This window comes from Xiphophorus maculatus, chromosome 10, assembly GCF_002775205.1.
Source record: "Xiphophorus maculatus strain JP 163 A chromosome 10, X_maculatus-5.0-male, whole genome shotgun sequence".
Taxonomy (NCBI): domain Eukaryota; kingdom Metazoa; phylum Chordata; class Actinopteri; order Cyprinodontiformes; family Poeciliidae; genus Xiphophorus; species Xiphophorus maculatus.
This window is the reverse complement of record NC_036452.1, coordinates 9,584,746-9,607,627: the sequence shown is the minus strand read 5'-3', so window position 1 is coordinate 9,607,627 and position 22,882 is coordinate 9,584,746. Positions and strand designations below refer to the sequence as shown.

Below are 22,882 nucleotides of genomic sequence, written 5' to 3'. Positions count from 1 at the left end.
CAAAAGTTGAACATTTTTGAAACTCAAACATTTTCAAAAAAAAAACTTCTAGAATATTTCTGAGATTACTCAGGCTTTTTTTCTAATATATTTTTGACTTCTCAAACTCAGAAATTAAAAAAAAAACCTTTTTGAAAACTTCTAAGATTAATCTTTTGGTGGAAATGTATGCATTTATTTTCTTTCTACAATGACCCTAATACCATAGTTTGCAGCCATTTTGTTGTGTGAGTGTAAATGTTGAATTTTGGGGCATGGCTAGCAGCAACGTATTTGGATTTAAAGAAACAAGACGCCCTAAAACAGTTCAAAATAGGCAGAACTGACGAGACTGAAATCTCCCCATCTAAGAATGATTTTCTGCAAAAAAAAAAAAAAATTAATAAACATATTTTATTTAGCCCACAGATATATCATAACCTGTTCAAGGAAGTGTAGCATAACAGGTCATCATTTATTAATGTATCTTAGTGCAAGGGGAAAAAAATCACACAAGAGTAGTACTATTTAAGCTTCTGAAAACACCACTCTGAAGCGCTCAGTTTTAAAACTGTGTGGGTTTTATTACAGTTCATGCCGAGTTAAACCGTCAGGTTGGCAACCATTTCAAATGAAACAGCAAATCTCCAGCATTACTCCTTTCTGGCACAAGAGAGCAGCAACTTCCACTAGAATGAGAGACCGTTAAAGACTCATCGTGTTCATAAAGGCATTTTATGGTTCCACAGCGAAGCCAATGCTTCTTAACGTAAAAAAAATAATAACTTGAGTTCGGCAGCGTTGCTCCTGTTGCTCTGTAAAAGGCACAGGGGGATCAGGACACCGGCGGCTCATTTTACAACAAAGAAAAGATCTACGAAGGCAAAGTAACACTGCGTTCCTGAGTTGAAATCGTTTGGTTTCAGAGCAGCTGTCCTCTCTGCAGAGAAGGGATTGGTGACAAAGAAAAGCTGAATACGACGGATAAGAAGCAGACTCTGAAATGAAATAAACCTATAAATTCTTTTAGATCAATGATTAAAAAATGGCGGCATGCTTTGTGAACGCGCTGACTGAAGCAGCCCATGCAGTGTGTGTCAGTAGAAACAGCAACCGGCTCTCTGACCCTCAGAGGCCTTTGTTGAAGTAAACTAGCTGGACTTTGTCTCCGTATTGAGACACGACGGCGTCTCTGAGCTCAGGCTCCAGCTTCGACACGGCCATGGAGCTGCAGGAGGAGAAAAAATACATTTAAAAAATAAAGAAAAAACATGATTAGTTAATGAAAACATACTGTTTAAACTGATTTACAACCATAAAATGTTTTAAATCAATATCAGTATTATAATCACCATTATTATTCATATTGTTGCATCAAAATGATCATTTTATAAATTACTTTCATTATCATTCTTATTATAATCAAAAGTATTGCTACTTATATTAATACATATAATAATATATATCATTTTATAGTAACAACTGATGACAACTTTTACTACATAATCATTGTCCTTATCTCAATTATTATTATTGTTCATATAATTCTAAGTAACAGACATTTGTTATGATTACAATTATTATATTATTTTTCTCATCATCAATATCTAAAATATATTTGTTATTGTTCCTATTATATTATTTATCTATGATATAATTAATAATAATGTTGTTAAAATAATACCTATTATTAATAGTATATTTTTTACATTACTGAAAATTATTATTAGAATAGTATTAACAATATTATTGTTATTAACAACAATACTTAACATAAATTAATAATAATATTATTAACAATATTATTATTAATAATAGTTATAATTATAATAGTAGCTATTATTATTATTTATTTATCTATTAACTTTTTGGTAACACTTTATTTGACGGGTTGTGAATAAGACTGTCATGACACAGTCATAAACATGACATAACACCTGTCATAAACATGACATAACACCTGTCATAAACATGAGTAAGTCTTCATGAATATTTATGACTGTTATCATAAAGTGTCATTCGGTAAATCATGACACTTTTAATACAAAGTTGACATTATTCAAAATGTCTTTGTTACGAAAACTTGACATTAACCAAGACATATTAAACTAGATTAAACTTTAGCTTTAGTAACATAAAGCTACATAATTTTTAAAGTGTTATCAGTAATACTTTTATAACAAATTTATGTCAGATCATGATTTCTTGGTTAATGTCAAGTTTTCATAACAAAGACATTTTGAATAATGGTGTTATGTCATGTTTATGACAGGTGTTATGTCATGTTTATGACAGGTGTTATGTCCTGTTTATGACAGGTGTTATGTCCTGTTTATGACAGGTGTTATGTCCTGTTTATGACAGGTGTTATGTCATGCTTATGACAGGTGTTATGTCATGCTTATGACAGGTGTTATGTCATGTTTATGACAGGTGTTATGTCATGTTTATGACAGGTGTTATGTCCTGTTTATGACAGGTGTTATGTCCTGTTTATGACAGGTGTTATGTCATGCTTATGACAGGTGATATGTCCTGTTTATGACAGGTGTTATGTCATGCTTATGACAGGTGTTATATCCTGTTTATGACAGGTGTTATGTCATGCTTATGACAGGTGATATGTCCTGTTTATGACAGGTGTTATGTCATGCTTATGACAGGTGTTATGTCCTGTTTATGACAGGTGTTATGTCCTGTTTATGACAGGTGTTATGTCATGCTTATGACAGGTGTTATATCCTGTTTATGACAGGTGTTATGTCATGCTTATGACAGGTGTTATGTCATGCTTATGACAGGTGTTATGTCATGCTTATGACAGGTGTTATGACATGTTTATGACAGGTGTTATGACATGTTTATGACAGGTGTTATGTCATGTTTATGACAGGTATTAGGTCATGTTAATGACTGGTGATATGTCCTGTTTATGACAGGTGATAAGTCATGTTTATGACAGGTGTTATGTCATGTTTATGACAGGTGTTATGACATGTTTATGACAGGTGTTATGACATGTTTATGACAGGTGTTAGGTCCTGTTTATGACAGGTGTTAGGTCCTGTTTATGACAGGTGTTAGGTCATGTTTATGACAGGTGTTATGACATGTTTATGACAGGTGTTATGTCATGTTTATGACAGGTGTTATGTCATGTTTATGACAGGTGTTATGTCCTGTTTATGACAGGTGTTATGTCATGTTTATGACAGGTGTTATGACATGTTTATGACAGGTGTTAGGTCCTGTTTATGACAGGTGTTAGGTCCTGTTTATGACAGGTGTTATGTCATGCTTATGACAGGTGTTATGTCCTGTTTATGACAGGTGTTATGTCCTGTTTATGACAGGTGTTATGTCCTGTTTATGACAGGTGTTATGTCATGCTTATGACAGGTGTTATGTCCTGTTTATGACAGGTGTTATGTCCTGTTTATGACAGGTGTTATGTCCTGTTTATGACAGGTGTTATGTCATGCTTATGACAGGTGTTATGTCATGCTTATGACAGGTGTTATGTCCTGTTTATGACAGGTGTTATGTCCTGTTTATGACAGGTGTTATGTCATGCTTATGACAGGTGTTATGTCATGCTTATGACAGGTGTTATGTCATGCTTATGACAGGTGTTATATCCTGTTTATGACAGGTGTTATGTCATGCTTATGACAGGTGTTATGTCATGCTTGTGACAGGTGTTATGACATGTTTATGACAGGTGTTATGTCATGTTTATGACAGGTGTTAGGTCCTGTTTATGACAGGTGTTATGTCATGTTTATGACAGGTATTAGGTCATGTTAATGACTGGTGATATGTCCTGTTTATGACAGGTGATAAGTCATGTTTATGACAGGTGTCATGTCATGTTTATGACAGGTGATAAGTCATGATTATGACAGGTGTCATGTCATGTTTATGACAGGTGTTATGTCATGTTTATGACAGGTGTTATGTCATGTTTATGACAGGTGTTATGACATGTTTATGACAGGTGTTATGACATGTTTATGACAGGTGTTATGTCCTGTTTATGACAGGTGTTATGTCCTGTTTATGACAGGTGTTATGTCCTGTTTATGACAGGTGTTATGTCCTGTTTATGACAGGTGTTATGTCCTGTTTATGACAGGTGTTATGTCCTGTTTATGACAGGTGTTATGTCATGCTTATGACAGGTGTTATGTCCTGTTTATGACAGGTGTTATGTCCTGTTTATGACAGGTGTTATGTCCTGTTTATGACAGGTGTTATGTCATGCTTATGACAGGTGTTATGTCATGCTTATGACAGGTGTTATGTCCTGTTTATGACAGGTGTTATGTCCTGTTTATGACAGGTGTTATGTCATGCTTATGACAGGTGTTATGTCATGCTTATGACAGGTGTTATGTCATGCTTATGACAGGTGTTATATCCTGTTTATGACAGGTGTTATGTCATGCTTGTGACAGGTGTTATGTCATGCTTGTGACAGGTGTTATGTCATGTTTATGACAGGTGTTATGACATGTTTATGACAGGTGTTATGTCATGTTTATGACAGGTGTTAGGTCCTGTTTATGACAGGTGTTATGTCATGTTTATGACAGGTATTAGGTCATGTTAATGACTGGTGATATGTCCTGTTTATGACAGGTGATAAGTCATGTTTATGACAGGTGATAAGTCATGATTATGACAGGTGTCATGTCATGTTTATGACAGGTGTTATGTCATGTTTATGACAGGTGTTATGACATGTTTATGACAGGTGTTATGACATGTTTATGACAGGTGTTAGGTCCTGTTTATGACAGGTGTTAGGTCATGTTTATGACAGGTGTTATGTCCTGTTTATGACAGGTGTTATGTCATGCTTATGACAGGTGTTATGTCATGCTTATGACAGGTGTTATGTCATGTTTATGACAGGTGTTATGTCATGTTTATGACAGGTGTTATGTCATGTTTATGACAGGTGTTATGTCCTGTTTATGACAGGTGTTAGGTCCTGTTTATGACAGGTCTTAGGTCATGTTTATGACAGGTGTTAGGTCCTGTTTATGACAGGTGTTATGTCATGTTTATGACAGGTGTTATGTCATGTTTATGACAGGTGTCATGTCATGTTTATGACAGGTGTCATGACATGTTTATGACAGGTGTCATGACATGTCCATGAGAAGGACTTAAACTTTAATCAGCTGTCAAAGTTTTATTACAGCCGAATTATAAACTCTGCATCACTTCTTTTGTTAGCATGTGTCCCGTAAGATAATCCAAAACATTTTAGCTCGCTGTTTTAAACTATTTGACGCTCACTTCTCTGCTCACAGCTGAGCTCCCCGTTATCATTTCCTCATAGACATTTTATTTCAGCATCTGAAGTCAGATAACCGGGATTTATAGATTTGTTTGCAGGTCATAAAAACCATCTGCTAGCCAGACAGCAGGAGCAGTTTTACGACTGTTTAGTCATCCAAGTAAATCAACATGAATGCAGCGAGAAAAACATCTGGACCGCGCAATAACATTTAGCAGACTTTTTAATTTGTGAGTTTCTTTGCTGGTCTGAAGACTTTAAGATGCAATACAGTTTGAGTGATGGAGAGATCAATTTCAGAGCTTCACAAAATACTGCAGAGAGCATTAAAATAAGTCAAAGTTACAGGTTTGCATACATTAATCAAAGAAGTGTTGGGGGGGGAAGAGGGATTTTATTGAAATTATTCAGACGGTCACAAGGATGAAAGAAAATAGAGAGTGAAAGAGCAAACGAGTGAAACAGTGAGAAAAAAGTGTGAAAGGAAGCAAAAAAGTAAGGGAAAGTGAAAGGACAGTGAAAAAGAATATGCAAAAATGGAAGAAAGGAATAAACTATATATTAGTATACAGATGTTTATATTACTTTTCGATATTTCTATATTCAGCGGGAGTATATTTTGTTTCTGCGCTGCTGTAACAAGTAAATTTCCCCACTCTGGCATTAATAAAGAAATATTTTATTCTATTCTATTCAAAGAAAGAATAAACTAGTCCAGATCTAGAAAATACTGCATTCAGATTTTTTCCCAGATTGCATTAGAAGCCTAAATATTGTCATTAAGTGACAATATTAAAGGAAAATCATGAGACTCAAGACTTTCTACAGCGCTGAACTTGCTTGGCATCTTTAACAGCTCACAGATTGCAATTTTCTCTCCCCATTTCCAACTCGTTTGACTCAATCAGACATAGAGTCAAAAGGGACAGCGAAAACCTGCGTGAGATGAGGCGTTTGAATGTGGCAGCAGGTGAAAGGACGGGATATTTTCATTACCATCGCTGAGGGAACAGGGAGCAGGCCGCCGGCACCATGAAGATCAGACTTTTAAAGGAAAGGAAATATACAAGTCACCACTTAAAAACTGTGGAAGCTATTAAAACTAATGTGACCCTGTGACCTTCTGTACTCACAAGACTCCCACCAGCATGACCTGAATTGGTCCGTGAAGAAACGTGATTCTCTGTTAACGGGCGGAAAGCGACGTGAGGCCGGGCGGACACATTTACCTGACATTAGCACACTGATGGAGACAAACGATCTGACCTGCATGAACTTGTACTTTTCCAGCCTCTGCATGATGATGGGGAGGATGACTAGGAGAGGAAGTAAAGGGAGTCAAAACAGGAAAGGGGAATAAATCTCAACATGATGGTGATAAAGAAGGAGCAACTGTGTTTCATACTCATTCCTGGTGCTGCCATGGTGATCCGGGAGATGACCACCTGAGTGATGCCTTTTACTGCTGCTTTCTGCAGGTGAGAGATGAGATTTCACGGTGAAAAATAGAAATTAAAGGTAACATGTTATGCTTCCCTGAACTGGTTAGGGTAGGTCTATAGGCTACTCAAAATATATTAATCATTTTATATATATTAATCAATATATATATTTTTTTTTTCACAAAATCATTCTTCGATAAGAATCTTGTCACTTTAACTCCACATAAGCTGCTGGTGGCCACGGCAACTCACCGCTGCAAACAGATGCACAGTTATATAGCTATACATGTTTAAAAAGCAGAAGTGGAGCCTCCTGCACAACCAACAAGAATGCAGCAACTGGTTTCCGTATGCCAAGTTATCAATAAAACACTTGTCTTTTCCAGCAGCCATTGTACAGCCCAGGCTGTCACAATAACAAATTTTGCCCGATGATAAATTTTCCCAGTAATTCTTCCGATGGATGATAATTTAGCTGTTTTCACACCATTTTCGAGTAATATATTGATGATAGCATAATAATGCAAGTTTGAGCTTTCAAAGCTCACTTCATTTAAATGTTTTAAGGAACTCTTAACACTGCCACTGGAAGACATTTTAAATGTCCAAAATAAAACATGGCAACCAAAAACAATAAATAAGGACCACGTACAACTGAAACCATAAATGAAACTGATTATAATGTCTTTGTAAATAAATTTGCCCTTGAAAAAATAACTATCAGGATGGAAATGATCAACCTCGTTTCATTTATCATGTGATTAACTGATTCATTTCTTACTGCAAACAGCGGTAAAACCAGCTGAGGAAATGTGCTGTAGCTCTGCTTGGGTTGCTAGGTGTGTTGCTAGGTGACGACCTGGGCTCAGTTGGGGTTGCTAGGTAACAGAGCAATGCTGCTGACTTTTGAAATGGCTAATTTTCTAAACACCAAAAAAGCAGCAACTTATTGCCAAAAAATGTCCGGGTGGTTTTTTTTTAAAGCGCTTTGGCTGATTTTAGAATCAGTTGGGACACAAAATGTGAAACTTACATTTCATCCAGGTATTAATTTTAAATAAATGTGTGGGACAAAGATTTTTTTCTTAGTTTTTCAGTCAATCAGTGGTAGCTAAAGAACAAGAATTGTCCATTTCTGATTTGAAAAAAAAAGGAAAGCAGCAGAATTAATTAGTTTCCCCTGACAATCCTGAAGAGTAAATCTGAACATTTTCCTTTTTCACAAGCCAGCAGGTTTACATGCTACATAAAACAAGGATGCTCAAGTATATAAAAAAGTTCTTAAAATGTGTTATTCTTTTAATCACAATTTTAAAAACTAAACTTTTTCTATGTTAACCCAACATTTATCATCCTTAGTTGAGCTGAAAAACAAAAGTATCTTAGTACAAAAAGAGTAAAAACTTGTGAAGACGTTTTAAAAGTGATCTATGTCAAAATCACAGTTAATTCCAACACGACTCTAATCTGTAAGCAATGGAAAGGCATAACAAAACGATTGAGGTCATTTTTTCTCAAATTCCAAAACAATATTACTATTATGAACTAATAAGTGAAGTCATAAGATTAAACTTAGTTCAAGCCTCTTAAATTCTACAGTTATAAATGTAGGTTATGATGTGCTGACCTTTGAGTGACCCAGTTTGTTGCCGTTTTCATCGGTGACAGCGATGCCATTCAGAATTTCCCTGAGAAATACCAAAAATGGACGAATTTTAGAGACATTCTCAGAATGTGATCCAGTTTTTGACTTCTGTGGTCTGGACTGAAGATGGTAGAGAAAAGCAATGAAGATCAACATGCCGATGAAGCAATAAATTAGTTAAATGGTTTATCAGGACATGCATTGTAGCTTTTAAGTCAGACAGCTAATAAGTAGATGTGTAAAAAGCGTTGATGAGTGTTTCCAGTAAAACAAGATATCCAAGATATTCAACCAGACCACAGGAGCCTTAAATTAGTCCAGAAGCATAATGTGGCCTGATGATGTGTCAAAAACAACTCAGAAATATGAGATTAATCTAGTCCTTTGTCAAAAACACAGAATCTTACCAAGTAGTTTTGGTCAAGTTTGTGGTGTGAATATTTTAGTGCACTTGAAATAAGACAAAACTAACTTGCAGGTAACTATTCAGCAAGATATAGGAGCTTGTTTTAAATAAATTATTGCTTAATATTGATAAAAATGTTCTAGTTCCACTCATAAATGCTTTATGTCATATGTGAAATAATCTCCCAGTGAAACTACTACTTTTTCGGTCAATATTAAAACAAGCCCATATATCTTGCTGAAAGCTGTAATTTTGTTTTGTCTTATTTCTAGCAAACTAAGATATTTGCACCAGAAACCCGACCAAAAATACTTTTTTGGTAATATTTTGTGTTTTTGCAACATGGGTTTTATTTCAAGTAAGGTTTTATTTAGGAAACTTCTTATGCAAATACATTAAAAAGCTTTTGGTTGTATGGCGGCACAATGTAGCAAGGATTTATGGGTAAAGCAAGTTCCACGACGGAGGACTCACTGCTGCCGCATCATGGGAATGTTGACACAGTTGGCTGCTGCCACGGCAGCAAACGGGACCCAGCGAGCCACGAGAGGAGGAGCTTTCTGCAGAACAAATCATCATAAACACCAATGATCTCCCAGGTAATCTACATCACATGATAAAATAACACTGATCTGTTGTAGTTTTAGGACGCCAGCCTGAAAACTGAACCAATCGGACTGCTAGCTTGAGGCGTGATGAGCAGAGGGACCAGTTCGTGCTGAATGAACTCCTCTGTGTGTGTTTGTACCTTTGTGTAAAGGTTGAGTCCAACTGCTGTTGCTAGAGCTGTGCTGGTTGCTGTAACGTAAGCCACTCCGATCTGCCTGAGGAACAGGACAAAAGCTCTTAAAACGGCCTCAACAACACATTTTCAGCCAATTCAAGAATCAAAGTTCGTGAAGCATTTCTGATCGGATGTTTATTGAAGTTAAAAGCTCATTTTGTCCCACAGATACATGCTCACTGCTGATACCAAAGCCTCCTATCTTATGAATAAAGCATTACCTGAAACCTCTTCGAAGACAAAGGTAGCTTTGCCTGTGTCTCATTTGTCTAATTACTTTCAAATTAAATAATCAGTTTAATTTAAGTCTTTAAAATTGCAATGAAACAGTGTTGTGCTTGTCGCCCAGCAGGTAGGTTTTTAGCACCAACAATGTAGCTTTACACTGTACATCATTTTATTTTGTTTCAAGTGTCTCTATAGTATTTTCTACATGAGCAATCTTACTGCAGAGCCAAACAGTTTTCCCTATAAACAGCCAACAGTGCACAGCTGGCCCTGTGTTCACCCACATACGACTGATACAGCCGAGCCGATCTAAACCGAACTGAGCTGGTTGAACCCGGGAGCTGATAACATTTGTAAGTTGAGCTTTAATGTTGAAGTGAAAGCCCAACAAGATCCTTTCTTCTTGTAATTTTCATGTAGGAAAAATAATATTTGGTGAACAGAAATATAATTTCAACAACAAAGTAGTATTTATTAGGTGAATTGTAGAGCAAAAGAAAAAAAATTATGTGGCCAGAAAAGAGCTAATTTCGTCCATAAATCATATTTACGAGAATAAAGTTTGATGTTTTCTAATGTCAAAAAGTTGTAAATATGCAGGAAAAATGTTTTCAATGATTGAAGGCAAAAATCTATAATATTAAAATATGATATGATGACATTATAAAGTCAAAGGTTTGGTAGATGTCAGGAAAACAGATTACAGTTGATGGATGGATGAAAAATGGATGATGGATGGATGGATGGATGATGGATGGATGGATGGATGGATGGATGGATGGATGGATGGATGGATGGATGGATGGATGGATGGATGGATGGATGGATGGATGGATGCGCAGCTTTATTCTGGTTCTCACTTTGGGGAAATGGGCGAGGCGGCGTTGCGGTTGGTGTAGTTGACCAGAGCGTTGAAGGACTGGTTGACCCACTGCCAGAACACCACAGCAGGAACGGTCCTGAAACCAGAGCAGCAGGTTCAGCTTCCGCTTCACAGCAGGAAGGAAAGATACATGGAGGTGGTTCCGGTCCGGTCCCAGCTACCTGTAGAACTGCAGCATGAAGCCCGTGATGGCCATGCCTCCGGGGACCTGGAAGGACATGCGGCCGATGAGGTTCATGCGGTCCCCCGTGTCCGGGTGGAAGGCTGAATCGTACAACTTCTTTGCATAGTACAGCTGCTCCACTGAAGTACCTGGGGGAGTGGATCCTGCCCTGCGCAGAACCACAGAACGATACCACTCAGGTGTAGTGCAGCAGATGATTAAATACTTCAGCAAATCGTTCACATACGGCGACAAGAACCCAACGTGGCACAGATCTTCCCAGAGGCTTGTCTTTTTGAAAAAATAAAAAAAAACATAAGATATTGAAAAATTCAAGATGGCCGCCATGGTCTTCAAGGAAAATTTATTTTTGTACTAAATTTGCTAATGGATGGTCAAACCATACTTAGTTGCACCCACAGAATTGTTTTAATATTTTCCAAGATGGCCACCAACATTTAATGTTTTTTTAAATAAAATTGATGATTAGATGAATGTGTTTGGTGTCAAAGTTTGAACATTTTTCACAAAGAAGTCATATGTATCTTCTTGTTCTTGTGTTTTCTGGTTTTCAAAATGGTCACTGTGGTTGTAATGGAAAATAAATGATGGCACTAAAATCTTTAGCAGTTATTACAAGTGAAGTGCACAGCTGACCAAAACATTAGGCTCACTGACCTCTAATTCGCTAAACAATTAGCGAATTGTTTACCTAAATAATTTGCTAATTGCTTAGCAGAGCTAACGGGGTTAAGCTATTGATTAGTAGAGCTAATGCTAAACTGAAAAACACAAAAATTTGCAGAAGGTAACACTAACCATTGAGACAACTGACTCTCAACCTGTTGCACATCTTCATCTCCTTCCAGTTGACGACAATGTCTTCAGTTTCTAATTTTGCGACATATTATTACTTTAAAATTGCATAAATAGGATGACCAAAGCAGAAAACATCTGATGTGACAAAGATCATCCCAGTCATGGAAATGGGTAACATTTTATGGCAATGATTGGTTAAAAAGGCTCAAAAATGGCAGCCATTTTGAAAAATGGTTGTCATCTTGAAATCCAAGTAGTTAATGGAAAACATGAAGAACAAACAACCTGAAGGGCGAGCATGCAAACTTTTCTGCTTGTGTCAAATAATGATTTCTATAGTAAAGTGCTGCACTGAAAAAAGAGGAAATGCTCCTCCCAGATGTTGCAGGTGGAGTTACCTTCATTTTTTCTCACCTGCAGCTTTCTACTAGAGCTTTGGCTTCATCCAGCCGTGAGTCTGGGAGGACCGCGGTTCTGCAGTCGGTGATGTTAAAGAAGTGCTTCAGCCGCCCCATAAAGGTGGACTGATCCCACCGGGGAGCATCGATGTCGAAGGAGCTCAGAGCCATTTTGTTTGTCAAAGTCAGGCTTCTTGCACCTTGTTCGCCCTGAAGGAGGTCAGCAGGAGCTCCAGACGAAACCTGAGGACCAACAGAATATTCTCTAATGAACAATATTACATATTTTTTACAGTCTGCATAACCATCAAACTTCTGCACTTCTCAGATCTGCTGGAAACATCCAGCGTACTCTCATAGCCCCGAACAAAAACAAACTCCCATTTCCCCTTGAAACAATTTGAAGGCCCAACAGACTTTCACTGGAAATCATTGACCACCTCCTGCTAAATCCTTCCATCGGCAGCCTTTTTGTGTTGCTGCAGCTGCTGCGCTTCATCTTAATCGCCAAGACGAACCAAAACCTGCTGAATAAGCAGTAGAAAATTAAAAACTATCCTCTGTATGTGAAATGAAACCTTAAAGTTTCAGGTTAAAACAGGAAAGAAAGAAAAGCACACATATATATATATATATATATATATATATATATATATATATATATATATATATATATCTATAGTGTCTGACTGAAACTGGATTGTTTCTAAAGCTGTTTGTTCAGAAAGTAGGTTAAAGGGCTGCAGATGCTGGTGGGAAACACAGAGTACAACCAAAGATTCAACTGTTCTGTTCACAGTGTCACAAAACTGATTTAAAGTGCAGATGAAAGGATCAGGAGGGTGCAGCAAAAATTATAAGCAGGGATAATTATCTCTTTAGCATAAACATCGATTATTCACTATATGTGGAACTTGCAATAAGGTCTGTTTTAACAGCATTAGTGATAATTACCCAAATATCCCTCAAAGATGGCCTTTTTTATTAATTATTTAAATTCTGAAGCAAAATAAGCAACAGGATGCAGCAGGGAGCACTTATAAAAGCAAATAAGCCATTTTAAACTTTATAAAAGCAAATAAGCCATTTTAAACTTTATAAAAGCAAATAAGACAAAACAAATAGTATTTTTACTGAGAAAAAAAATCATCCAGAAACAAATAAACCAGATAAAAACAGAAATATGTAGCTGCAACCAACCAACAACCAATATACAAGGTGCCAAATTAAAAAAATAGAAAAATACTTCAACAGTAACGTCAACGTCTTATTTTTCTGGAAAAGGAAAACCTTTGTGTTGATTAGTGATGCCAAATGGTTTAAGATTTTCCCTCTTTTATTTGATTTGGCAGAGATATTTGTTTTTGTAAAGACCCAGCTATGCGTGTACGAGACTTAAACTGTGGAGATTATGCCTTATTTTGGGGCTTTTTATTTCATACCAACATTAAACATAAATAAATGTTTATGTAGCCTTCCAAATGAAATAATCATAGATACAAAAGAAACAATAGTAACAAAACATCGGCATGTGAGCAAGAGAGAAAATGCTGAGTGATTATGATCCCATTAGCATAAACTGGTGACAGAAACGTAAGGAACTAAAATCTCCGATCTCTGACGTCTCATTCTTTAAATTCAAAATCAGACATTGTTGAGTGAGAAATAAAATGTCTGCAAATGGAAACAGTACACTGCTCATGCTATAGTGACAAAAATATTCTGGAGTGATTCTGAAATGTCTGTGAAGCCCTGCCCTGATGTCTGCCTGGTTTCTCCCTGCAACAAATGTCTTTTTCTCACCAAGTTACAATCTCTCCTTACCTGCAGACCCTGCATCATCGTCCCTGCTGCTGGCCTCTGGTCTAATGTCTCCTCCCTGACTTTGTTCTATCTATTGCAACAATAAAAAAAATCCTTAAATATGTGAAAAACTTCTGCACAGAAATGAAAGATGTCTTTTTCTAGCATTAAATAACTAGCAAATGATGGAATATTTTTCAGATGAAAGTAGCTACAGTTCATAATAATCAGGTAAAAGTGAAAAGTATAGCAGAATAAAGCTAATCTCTTGGTTTGCTTGGAAATGTTGCAAAGTTTTTGGCATTTTGCTGGTTTGTTGCTATGATTCTAACATACCAAAACCGACACTGCACATCACCACAGACACACCATCCCCACACATGGTAAACATGGTAGTGGCAGCATTATGTTGAGGGGATGTTTTTCCAGCACATATAAGGAAGCTGGACGGAAATACAACCTCCAAGATAAGTCCTTAGGCTGGAAAGTAGGATGGTGTATTAGGGCCACTGTATATAGAAATAATGACGAGTAAATTTCCACAATAAAGCTCACAAATTTTGAGATTAATCTCAGAAATTGTTTTAGAGAAATCAAGGAAAATTTAGCATTTTAAAAGTGTTTTTTCTAGCAAATTTTCAAAATCTGAAATTTCTTGTTTTTTTTATAGTTGTTTTTTTATATATACATTTTTTTTTAATTAATCTTAAAATTTCTGAGTTTTTGGTTTTTTTCTTGCAAATTTTCCACTTTTCATACTTAGAAACTTCCCTGTCTTTTCAAAAATAATTTCTGAGGTTTCTTTGGCTAAAATTTCTTTTTTTTTTTCTATCTAAAATAGCCACAATACAAGGAAAAAACATTCGAGACTTTAGTAGAGATTTCCAAAGGCTCGCTGTAGTCTATCCAGGTAGATCTAGTTTGCACAGATATACCGCAAATTTACTTGCGTGCATTTTCCACCTCTACAGCTTAGGATTTACTCAGGCTTGACAAACCAGATCTACAGGTCAGAGCACATCCAGCATATCTGGACAAATTTCCAATACTGATTTCAAAGACGTGCATCCAGCTTGGGTTAAATAAAAAACAATCACGTGTTTGGACCGGAATCATTTGGCTTGTGGAGTGTAAAAAGGGATCGTTCAAAGAAACACACCAGACTGAGCAGAAAGTGATGAAACACAGTTACCAGCTCAGTCTGACACCCCGGAACATCCAACATACCTGCGTTGAGATCTCCGCGCGCCACACGGAGCAACCTGGCAGGTAATCACAATTGCTCACGCGATAAGGTGGTAGCGAAACGCGCACGTGGCACGGCGTCATCCAATCAAAAGCTGGGATTGATCCCCCCCTCCACTAACCCACCTCTTGTAAACCGGCGAGAACCAAACCCAACACATGAGGAACAAACCGCAGCCTCAGCTTTACGGCCAGTTAAGAATTACCTCCGTGACGTGTTTTTCCTGCTGCCAGCGTGGGAGAGGAAAACTATGAACATCCACGAGCGAGTGTAGCTCACAATAGCCAAAATGTTGGGGTGTTTATTTGTTTTTTATCTGTAGGACATTTAGCACGCAGCTAAACAAACGTGCTCTTCGTACGTGAAACTGGTGCTGCGTTCAGGTGAAATGGTTTAAAAAAAATTCTATGGCAACAGCGGTGGTACGCTTTCGTCACCGTGCTACGTGGCAAAACTCTACACGAATCCCAAATAGGAAATACTGGAACATAAAACCAGAAACATACAGAGTAGTACAGTATAGGCTTATCGCAACAAATCGCATGATAAATGAAGACGAGATCATTAATTTCCATTTGCATAATTGATCGTTTTTCTCTTTTTTTCCTCCCTCTTTCTACTAAAAATTGGTGCTTTGGTCTCAACTATCCCTTTTTTAAATTTTGTTTCCAGAGACTTTATAATTAATTTTATTTGTTTTTTCTGTTTGCTTTGTTTATTTATTTAGCATATTCTTCCAGTTCCAGTGTTAAATGTTCATTAGAATGTAAAATGTATTTATCTTCTTACATTACTATTCCATTACTATTATATTACTTGGAAATGATCTTAAAACAACAATATTATCCTTTATCGCAATAACTTCTGGGACAATTTATCCTACATCAAAATATGTTCTTGTAACAGCTCTGCATAATGCAATATAAACCGATTTGTCCCTCAGCAAACAGACAGGAATATTCACACAAAGGTAAAAGTAAAAATATATAATGACAAATGTTATACCATAACACTAAATATTCTGTTTTATAGTATAAATAAATAGGCAATAAATGTTACATTTCTCACTTTTGTGTATAAAGTAAGCATACATACAAATGTGGAACTTAGTAGGATTATATGACCAGCTATTTCAAGAGTGAAATACTATCTCATAATTATAACTAAGCTATTATAACTAACTCATATCGATTATCTCATAATTATGAGATGCTATTTATTTTTTATGAGGTAATATTACATAAACATGAGATGTTATGATATAGTATCTCATGCTCTCATTTTGAAATATCATTATTATGAGAGTCTATCTCATAAATCAAGTGATACAAGTGTTTTTCATCGGTGCTGAAAATGGTCTTCCACAATCTTGCAAAGAAGAATGAGCAAATAAATACTGCCTTTGGACACATATACTAAAAGACTTAGCTAGAGTTGCAGTGTAACTCAGACAAAGTCGCTTTTCAGATTTCCAATCACGTAAAATCCCAACAAAATACTCAGAAGTGTGACTACAACGTGACAAAATCTGATACAAATCAATTCAGCGTAACTCTACGATATCTAGACATTTCCCCGAGGACCGTGAATGCAGCACGATCCCAGGAGTACGCACTGTGCGTCTGACGTCACGTTTAGCGGCGTCTCCAGGAGAGAATCCAGCAAGATGGTGAGTTTAATTTATCCCAAAAAACAGGCAATAACTGTTAAATGTCGCCCTTACTTTTGTGTATATTTATAGCACGTAGGTTTTACTTTTGTCAGGAGCTGATTTATCGGTTCTTGGGGTTTGGATCGTGAGGAGAAAACCCAGTCGGAGCCGTCTTGTTGCTCCTTCAGTTACCAGGGGAGATTAGCTCAGCTCGTTAGCTCGGCGCAGCTCCTGTTTGTGTTCCGTTATCTGTGCATCGCTGCGTGGGAACATCCCGCTCCACAGGTTCAGGAAACTCTCAAGGTTAACTGGTGTCGTCATGATCTGATGCGACTGGGGTAGAGTTTATTCAGCTATGAAATAAAAATAAAGTTTTGTTGCAGCTGGCCTGTTGGTGAGGAATCCAGGTGGGTGAAGGGAAGAAGAGTAACAACTCCTCCTGTCCCAAGGCCATAGACGGATTAGTTAAAAAAATAAAAAATAAATAAAACTGGGCCCAGGGCAGAACATTTAAACCAATTCAAAAATACTTTTTTTTTTTTTATCCCAGAGGAAAGTTAATTGTTGTAACTCATATTATCCACGAATCTTAAAAAAGTCTGGATGGTGATGCTGTGGGCTGGAAGGCTCTGGTAGCAGTCAGGCTTGCAACGAATCTGAAGAGGCCTCTGACTTGAGGCTCATTACTGACATGCTAACAGCTCAATATCTGGGCAGCAGACACGATATTCCACGGTAGCATGCCTTGGATGATGCCATTAGTTGTTGGCAAGAACTGTTAATCCACTTCATTTGCTTTTGCCGCTCGTCTTTAAACTTATTTTTAGCTGTAAGGTTAGAAACCCATGATAATCGATGGCAGAGATGCATTCATTCAGCCTCCATTTGTGACTAGGGTTTATAGTTCAGGTATTATTTGAGCTTTAGAAATGTCAACCAGCTGCTCCCAGTTGTAAAAACAATGTATTTGTACCACGGTTACATGTCCAAAAGTAAAACTCCTTTCAGACGCACAGCATCCAAAAATCGAGTCAGTCAAATAATAATAATAATAAGCTTCAACTCATGAAGGGTTTTTTTTCTGGTATATTCGTCTGTCTTATAATTTCAAGGTGAATTTAAGTTTAACAAAAATCGTAATAATTATAATTTCAGCTTGTTAGGTGACCATTTTGAGATATCTGTAAGGTGTGGATAATATTATGAAAACATAATATATGATAATATGACTTGCAGTAAATAAACAAAATAATTTTGAAGTGTTTCATAGCAAACTTGAACTCCAGATAATGAATAGTCTGTCTATCTACTGGGGAAAAATAAAATAAAATGTAATATTTCCATCTCATCCACAGGGTTTCTATTGGCTAAGTCTCTTTACTCTCAAAAACTTTTCAAGGGGGCGTCCTGTGGTGGCGCAGGGGGTTAGCACGCCCCACGTCTGGAGGCCTTAGTCCTCGACGCGGACGTCGCGGGTTCGACTCCCGGTCCCGACGACCTTTGCCGCATGTCTTCCCCCCTCTCCTCACCCTCCTTCCTGTCTGCCTACCGTCGGGGAAAAAAATACGAGTCACTAGCGCCGCAAAAACTCTTCAGAGGAAAAAAAAAAACAAAAAAACTTTTCAAGTGTCACCAAATATATTACAAGCATATAGTACTTTAATTTAAAGTGATATCTGCCAATTTTTCATCAAAAACATCCATTTTCTTTTTGTTAATTTGCTTGTCTACTCGTGGTGATGCTTTATTTCTGTCATTTTGTTATTTTAAACAAATAATTGTGAATTTATGAGTAAATTTGTTGTATGTTCTGTCATTTTCCCTGCTATTATAATCTCTCTATTCCCTTGGAAAAATGAACCTTGCCACTGTTTGCTGCAGGGATTGCTGTCCATCCTTCGTAAGCTAAAAAGCACTCCGGACCAGGAGGTTCGGATACTGCTGCTGGGTCTGGACAACGGGGGGAAGACCACGCTTCTCAAGCAGCTGGCTTCAGAGGACATCAGCCACATCACCCCCACACAGGTAGCGAAGCGCTGAAGACTCCTCCTCTCCCTGCTTTCCGTGCGGATTGGCAGCAGCTCTGTGCTTTGTGCTCCCTGCAGGGATTCAACATTAAGAGCGTACAGTCTCAGGGGTTTAAGCTGAACGTTTGGGACATCGGAGGCCAGCGGAAGATCAGGCCGTACTGGAGGAACTACTTTGAAAACACTGATGTGCTGGTAAGGAGAGCTCCCCCCCTCTGGGAGTTTATATTGTAGTCGCTGAATCAAATAAAGATGTTTGAGTTGATGACCGAAATGTTTTCCTCGTTTCAGATTTACGTTATTGACAGTGCTGACAGAAAGAGGTTTGAGGAAACGGGGCAGGTATGTGCAATAAGCAGATGCATTTCTACACTTTTAACATATTGTTGTAAAATTAAATGAAATTCAAATTTTAACAACCAAAAAGTATATTTTCGCTTTTTTTTTAAACCTTTCTGGTGACACCAAAAATTAGCCACTAATTGGCTCCTGCAATAGCTAATCAAATCATTTGTAATTTTATTGTATTATGCAGGAGATAATAACCTGCTCTTATTTATTTTTGCAATTTGTGTTTAAGTATGCTGCTGTAAAACTTATTTAGGTTTAGTTTGATACCTGGCGTTGTCATGAATTGTTTGTGCACTTTCTATTCCTGAGCACTCTGAAATGTTGTTTCTGTCACCCAAGAAAAACAAAAAACTTTTTGATAAGATGCTGTTTTCATTTTGGCTGCGCTTGTTTATTTATTGAGAAACACCAAAAATAATTGCACAATTATTCCCAATTAAGTGATTTAATCCAATACATTAAGAACATTTCAATAAGAAAACATTCTACTTTGATTCATTTTGATCCCTTTCCTTGAAAGACACATTCATTTGAGCGGATTATGATTTTTTAAATTTATATTATAAAGGAAGTTAGGTTAACAGAAGCCTCTAGTGAGCCACACTATAGCCTCTGTTTTTTGTTGTTTTTACTAGGAGACAGATGGATTCCCTCTGTTTTCCTCGCTTCGTCCGTGTGTCTGATGGACAGATGTGTGTGTTTGTTGCAGGAGCTGGCGGAGCTGTTGGACGAGGAGAAGCTGAGCGGCGTTCCTGTGCTGATCTTTGCAAACAAGCAGGACCTGCTGACGGCGGCTCCAGCCTCGGAGATCGCAGAGGGACTCAATCTGCACACCATCCGCGATCGGATGTGGCAGATCCAGTCCTGCTCCGCTCTCACCGGAGAGGGGATTCAGGTGAGCAGGAAGCCCAACCTCTGGCTCGTCACGAACAATAAACAATGTCTGATGAATTAGAACGTCACCGGAAAGTTAATTTATGTCAGCAATTCACAGCAATATCAACAAAATGGGCATGTAAATCCCAAATTAAAATTTTTAGAAAATGAAAATATTAAACAGTAACATTATCTTTTTTTTAAATACAGAGATGTTGGTCTAGTGAAAGTGATTGTACAGTAGATGCACTCAGCACTTGGTCAGGGCTCCTTTTGCATGAATTACTGGATCAGTGAGACATGGAGGCAATCAGCCTGAGGTGTTGAAATTAAAAAATACTTTATTGATCCTAAGGGGAAGTTAAATGTTGTTGTAACTCATATGAATTCAAATTCTTCAATGAGTTATTGTAAACAGGGATGGATGTTGGCATGAAGGATGTTGTAGCAGTCTGTGTTACAGCGAATTTGAAGAAGCCTCTGACTGAAGACGCTCTGGTTTCCCAAGACAGTTTCATGCAGAGGATGGTCAGGTCGCAGTTGTTGTACATTGTGTTGGGTTTAAGCATTTAATTTCAACACAATTTGTTTGGATTATTTCATTGTAAGGAAAATTTATTATTTCTAATTTCTCAAAAGGTAACTTATGGATCTGTGTAACTGAAATAAATGTTGGTTTATATTTTATGCATTTAATAACGTTAATAAAATTGGGAGATTTTTTTTTGTTAAAGTAGTGTTTTGTTCTTGAATCAATCAGGTGTACAAGGTGTGTGAGAAACATTTTAAAACATAAAATGTTGTTATACTATCACTAGACATTATTTATAACAATCATAAATTATATTATGTAACCGTCTTTTTTTAGGTCATTTGTGTTGTTTTTATCTCCAAAGTGTGGTATTTGGAAAGTTTGAAAAGTCCTTGAATTTTAAGTGTATGAACCCTGCACCGCACTTTTTTCTTCCACTAAACCTTCCGGTATTATGTTTGCCTACATATTAACACCCAGACTATTTCGCCCCCAAACAGATGTGTATTTCAACAAAAATGTATCACTATGTGTGTGTAACTTTATGACTTTCAATATTCTATTCTATTAGATTCACTTGTATTTCGGAGGCTCATCAAACTGTTTCTTCTTCTACTCCTCAGGAGGGCATGAATTGGGTTTGCAAAAGCGTCAACTCCAAGAAGAAATAGCATCTCTTTCACTCCTTCACGACTCAGGATGTGCAGCAGCAGCGTGCGAAACACACACTGACACACACGACACGTCCTGAGCCTCAGTACGGTGGGATTTACCTGTGAATGTACACGCACTACTAATCCGACGTGGACGTTTTCTAACCCCTCCCCCCCCAAAGCATCGCCACATCGCTGATGCGTACGAATCTCCGCGCGTCGTCTGGCTTCCATGAAGAAGAGAGGCGTTAGCCTTCAAAAGGGATCGACCAGCACCACCCGTGTGATTCTTACTGTCGTCTATTTGAAGCGTTTCCATTTATCTGCTGCTTCTTCTTGCAGGATCTTCCAGCACATCTCCATCTCATTCTTATGTATTCTTGGTTTTTTTTTTGTTTTGTTTTTGTTTTAATCATTCCACGGCAGCTCCCAGCCCATTTCCTGCTACTGCTCTGTTTGAAGTGAGGTATATTTTTGTAACTGTTTTATTTATGGTGATGTAGAACGAGAGAATTGCCTGGACTCTCCCCTTTAAAAATGATACTGTGTTAATATGTACAAAAAGACGAATAAATTAATGTGCAAGGAACACTACATTTTTGGATCAGTTGTATATAAATCGGCCCTTTTTTGTCATGTTGTAGAGTATTCTGCATCCTGCTGTACCGTGTAGTCTATAATGTTTGCATTTCTAACATGGCAGAGATAAATGTACTGTCTGGTTCGGTGCGTTTCTATGTACTCCTTGGGTTAGTGAGGGAATTCACTGTTTTAGCATTTTCTTTTTGTTATTCCTGAATGTAATCTGTCCGGTTTGAAAGAAAATGTACGTGGATGTAAAAGAAAAATTAAAGAGGTTTGAACAGTTGGCAGAACAAAATGGCTACCTAAGAATTCAACACATTCACATACAAACGGCATCTCAATAAATCACAAAATGACCAAGTTAATTTCATTTGTTTGAGGTCAGGGAAACCTCAAATTTATTTTTTTCCGTCCATAATAATGAACTTTCAAATAATGCATTTTGTGTTTACTTGTGTTGTCCCTGACTAATATTTAAATTAGTTTGATGTTCTGAAACACACAACTGAATATCCACTGATTATTGGACTGGGCTCCTTTTGCATGAATTACTGCATCAATGCACCGTTGCATGGAAGTAATCAGCCTGCCTGATGGATGGATGGATAATTTATACATAAAAACTCATATAGCTCAATAAGGGGACAAAGATTAACTGATTTACTTCCGATTATTGCAAAAACACAAAATCTTGCTAAGTAATTTTGTCTAGTTTCCAGTGCAAATATCTTAATGCACGTGAAATAAGACAAAACTAACTTAGAAATAACTTTTCAGCACAATATGAGCTTATTTTAATTAAACAATTAAAAATTATTATTTATTTTCTTTTCACATTGCTCTGTCCCTTCAGGACTTCAGGATTGTTTTTAGAATTTTTTTTACAATCAAAATCACAGATTTTGTGTTGGTAATTCATAAATATTTGAGAAGAATTTTTAAATATTTGCGCTTGTATAACAATAAATGTGACTCACGTTCGTCGCCGTATCGCTCATGGAATATAACTTCCTCCTGCAGGAAGCCGTGTAGTAGAAGTGAGAAATACCACCACCTGCAGGTGGGAGTCAATAGCTATGGCGGGCCAGATTTGGCCCACGGGC

General features: G+C 37.2%; 2 protein-coding genes across 4 annotated transcripts; one reads left to right on the top strand and one right to left on the bottom strand.

The window, feature by feature from the left end:
- Nucleotides 1–538: 538 nt before the first annotated feature.
- sfxn2 (sideroflexin 2) lies at nt 539–15,498 on the bottom strand. Of its 3 annotated transcripts, none has more exons than XM_005794616.3 (12): nt 15,086–15,187; nt 12,072–12,298; nt 10,837–11,007; nt 10,653–10,751; nt 9,529–9,604; nt 9,255–9,340; nt 8,357–8,417; nt 6,693–6,759; nt 6,554–6,603; nt 6,421–6,470; nt 6,284–6,331; nt 539–1,207 (listed from the first exon to the last, which is right to left on the bottom strand). In XM_005794616.3, exons 1-12 carry the CDS (start codon nt 15,185–15,187, stop codon nt 1,108–1,110), a joined length of 1,137 nt encoding a protein of 378 aa, XP_005794673.2. In that variant the 3' UTR covers nt 539–1,107. The 3 variants fall into 3 exon arrangements, with proteins under 3 accessions (XP_005794673.2, XP_023196920.1, XP_023196919.1); XM_023341152.1 differs by lacking the exon at nt 15,086–15,187 and adding an exon at nt 15,310–15,498 and having other exon boundaries at nt 1,108–1,207; XM_023341151.1 differs by lacking the exon at nt 15,086–15,187 and adding an exon at nt 13,880–13,924 and having other exon boundaries at nt 1,108–1,207.
- Nucleotides 15,499–16,677: 1,179 nt separating this feature from the next.
- Nucleotides 16,678–22,069, top strand: LOC102231216 (ADP-ribosylation factor-like protein 3). Its single transcript, XM_005794617.3, has 6 exons — nt 16,678–16,773; nt 18,637–18,780; nt 18,861–18,977; nt 19,074–19,124; nt 19,843–20,028; nt 21,165–22,069. The coding sequence occupies exons 1-6, from the start codon at nt 16,693–16,695 to the stop codon at nt 21,210–21,212; spliced, it is 627 nt and encodes a 208-aa protein (XP_005794674.2). The 5' UTR covers nt 16,678–16,692; the 3' UTR covers nt 21,213–22,069.
- The last annotated feature ends 813 nt before the right edge of the window (nt 22,070–22,882 follow it).

Bases quoted from the DNA above. Each gene is read 5' to 3' on its own strand.
- sfxn2 (XM_005794616.3), bottom strand. From the start codon at position 15,187: ATGACGCCGTGCCACGTGCGCGTTTCGCTACCACCTTATCGCGTGAGC. The intron at 9,341-9,528 runs GTACAAACACAC...TTTGTTCTGCAG, and splicing joins GACTCAACCTTTACACAAAG to AAAGCTCCTCCTCTCGTGGC. The intron at 6,332-6,420 runs GTGAGTACAGAA...TTCCTTTAAAAG, and splicing joins GTCATGCTGGTGGGAGTCTT to TCTGATCTTCATGGTGCCGG.
- LOC102231216 (XM_005794617.3), top strand. From the start codon at position 16,693: ATGCAGCACGATCCCAGGAGTACGCACTGTGCGTCTGACGTCACGTTT. The intron at 16,774-18,636 runs GTGAGTTTAATT...TGTTTGCTGCAG, and splicing joins GGAGAGAATCCAGCAAGATG to GGATTGCTGTCCATCCTTCG. The intron at 18,781-18,860 runs GTAGCGAAGCGC...TGCTCCCTGCAG, and splicing joins GCCACATCACCCCCACACAG to GGATTCAACATTAAGAGCGT.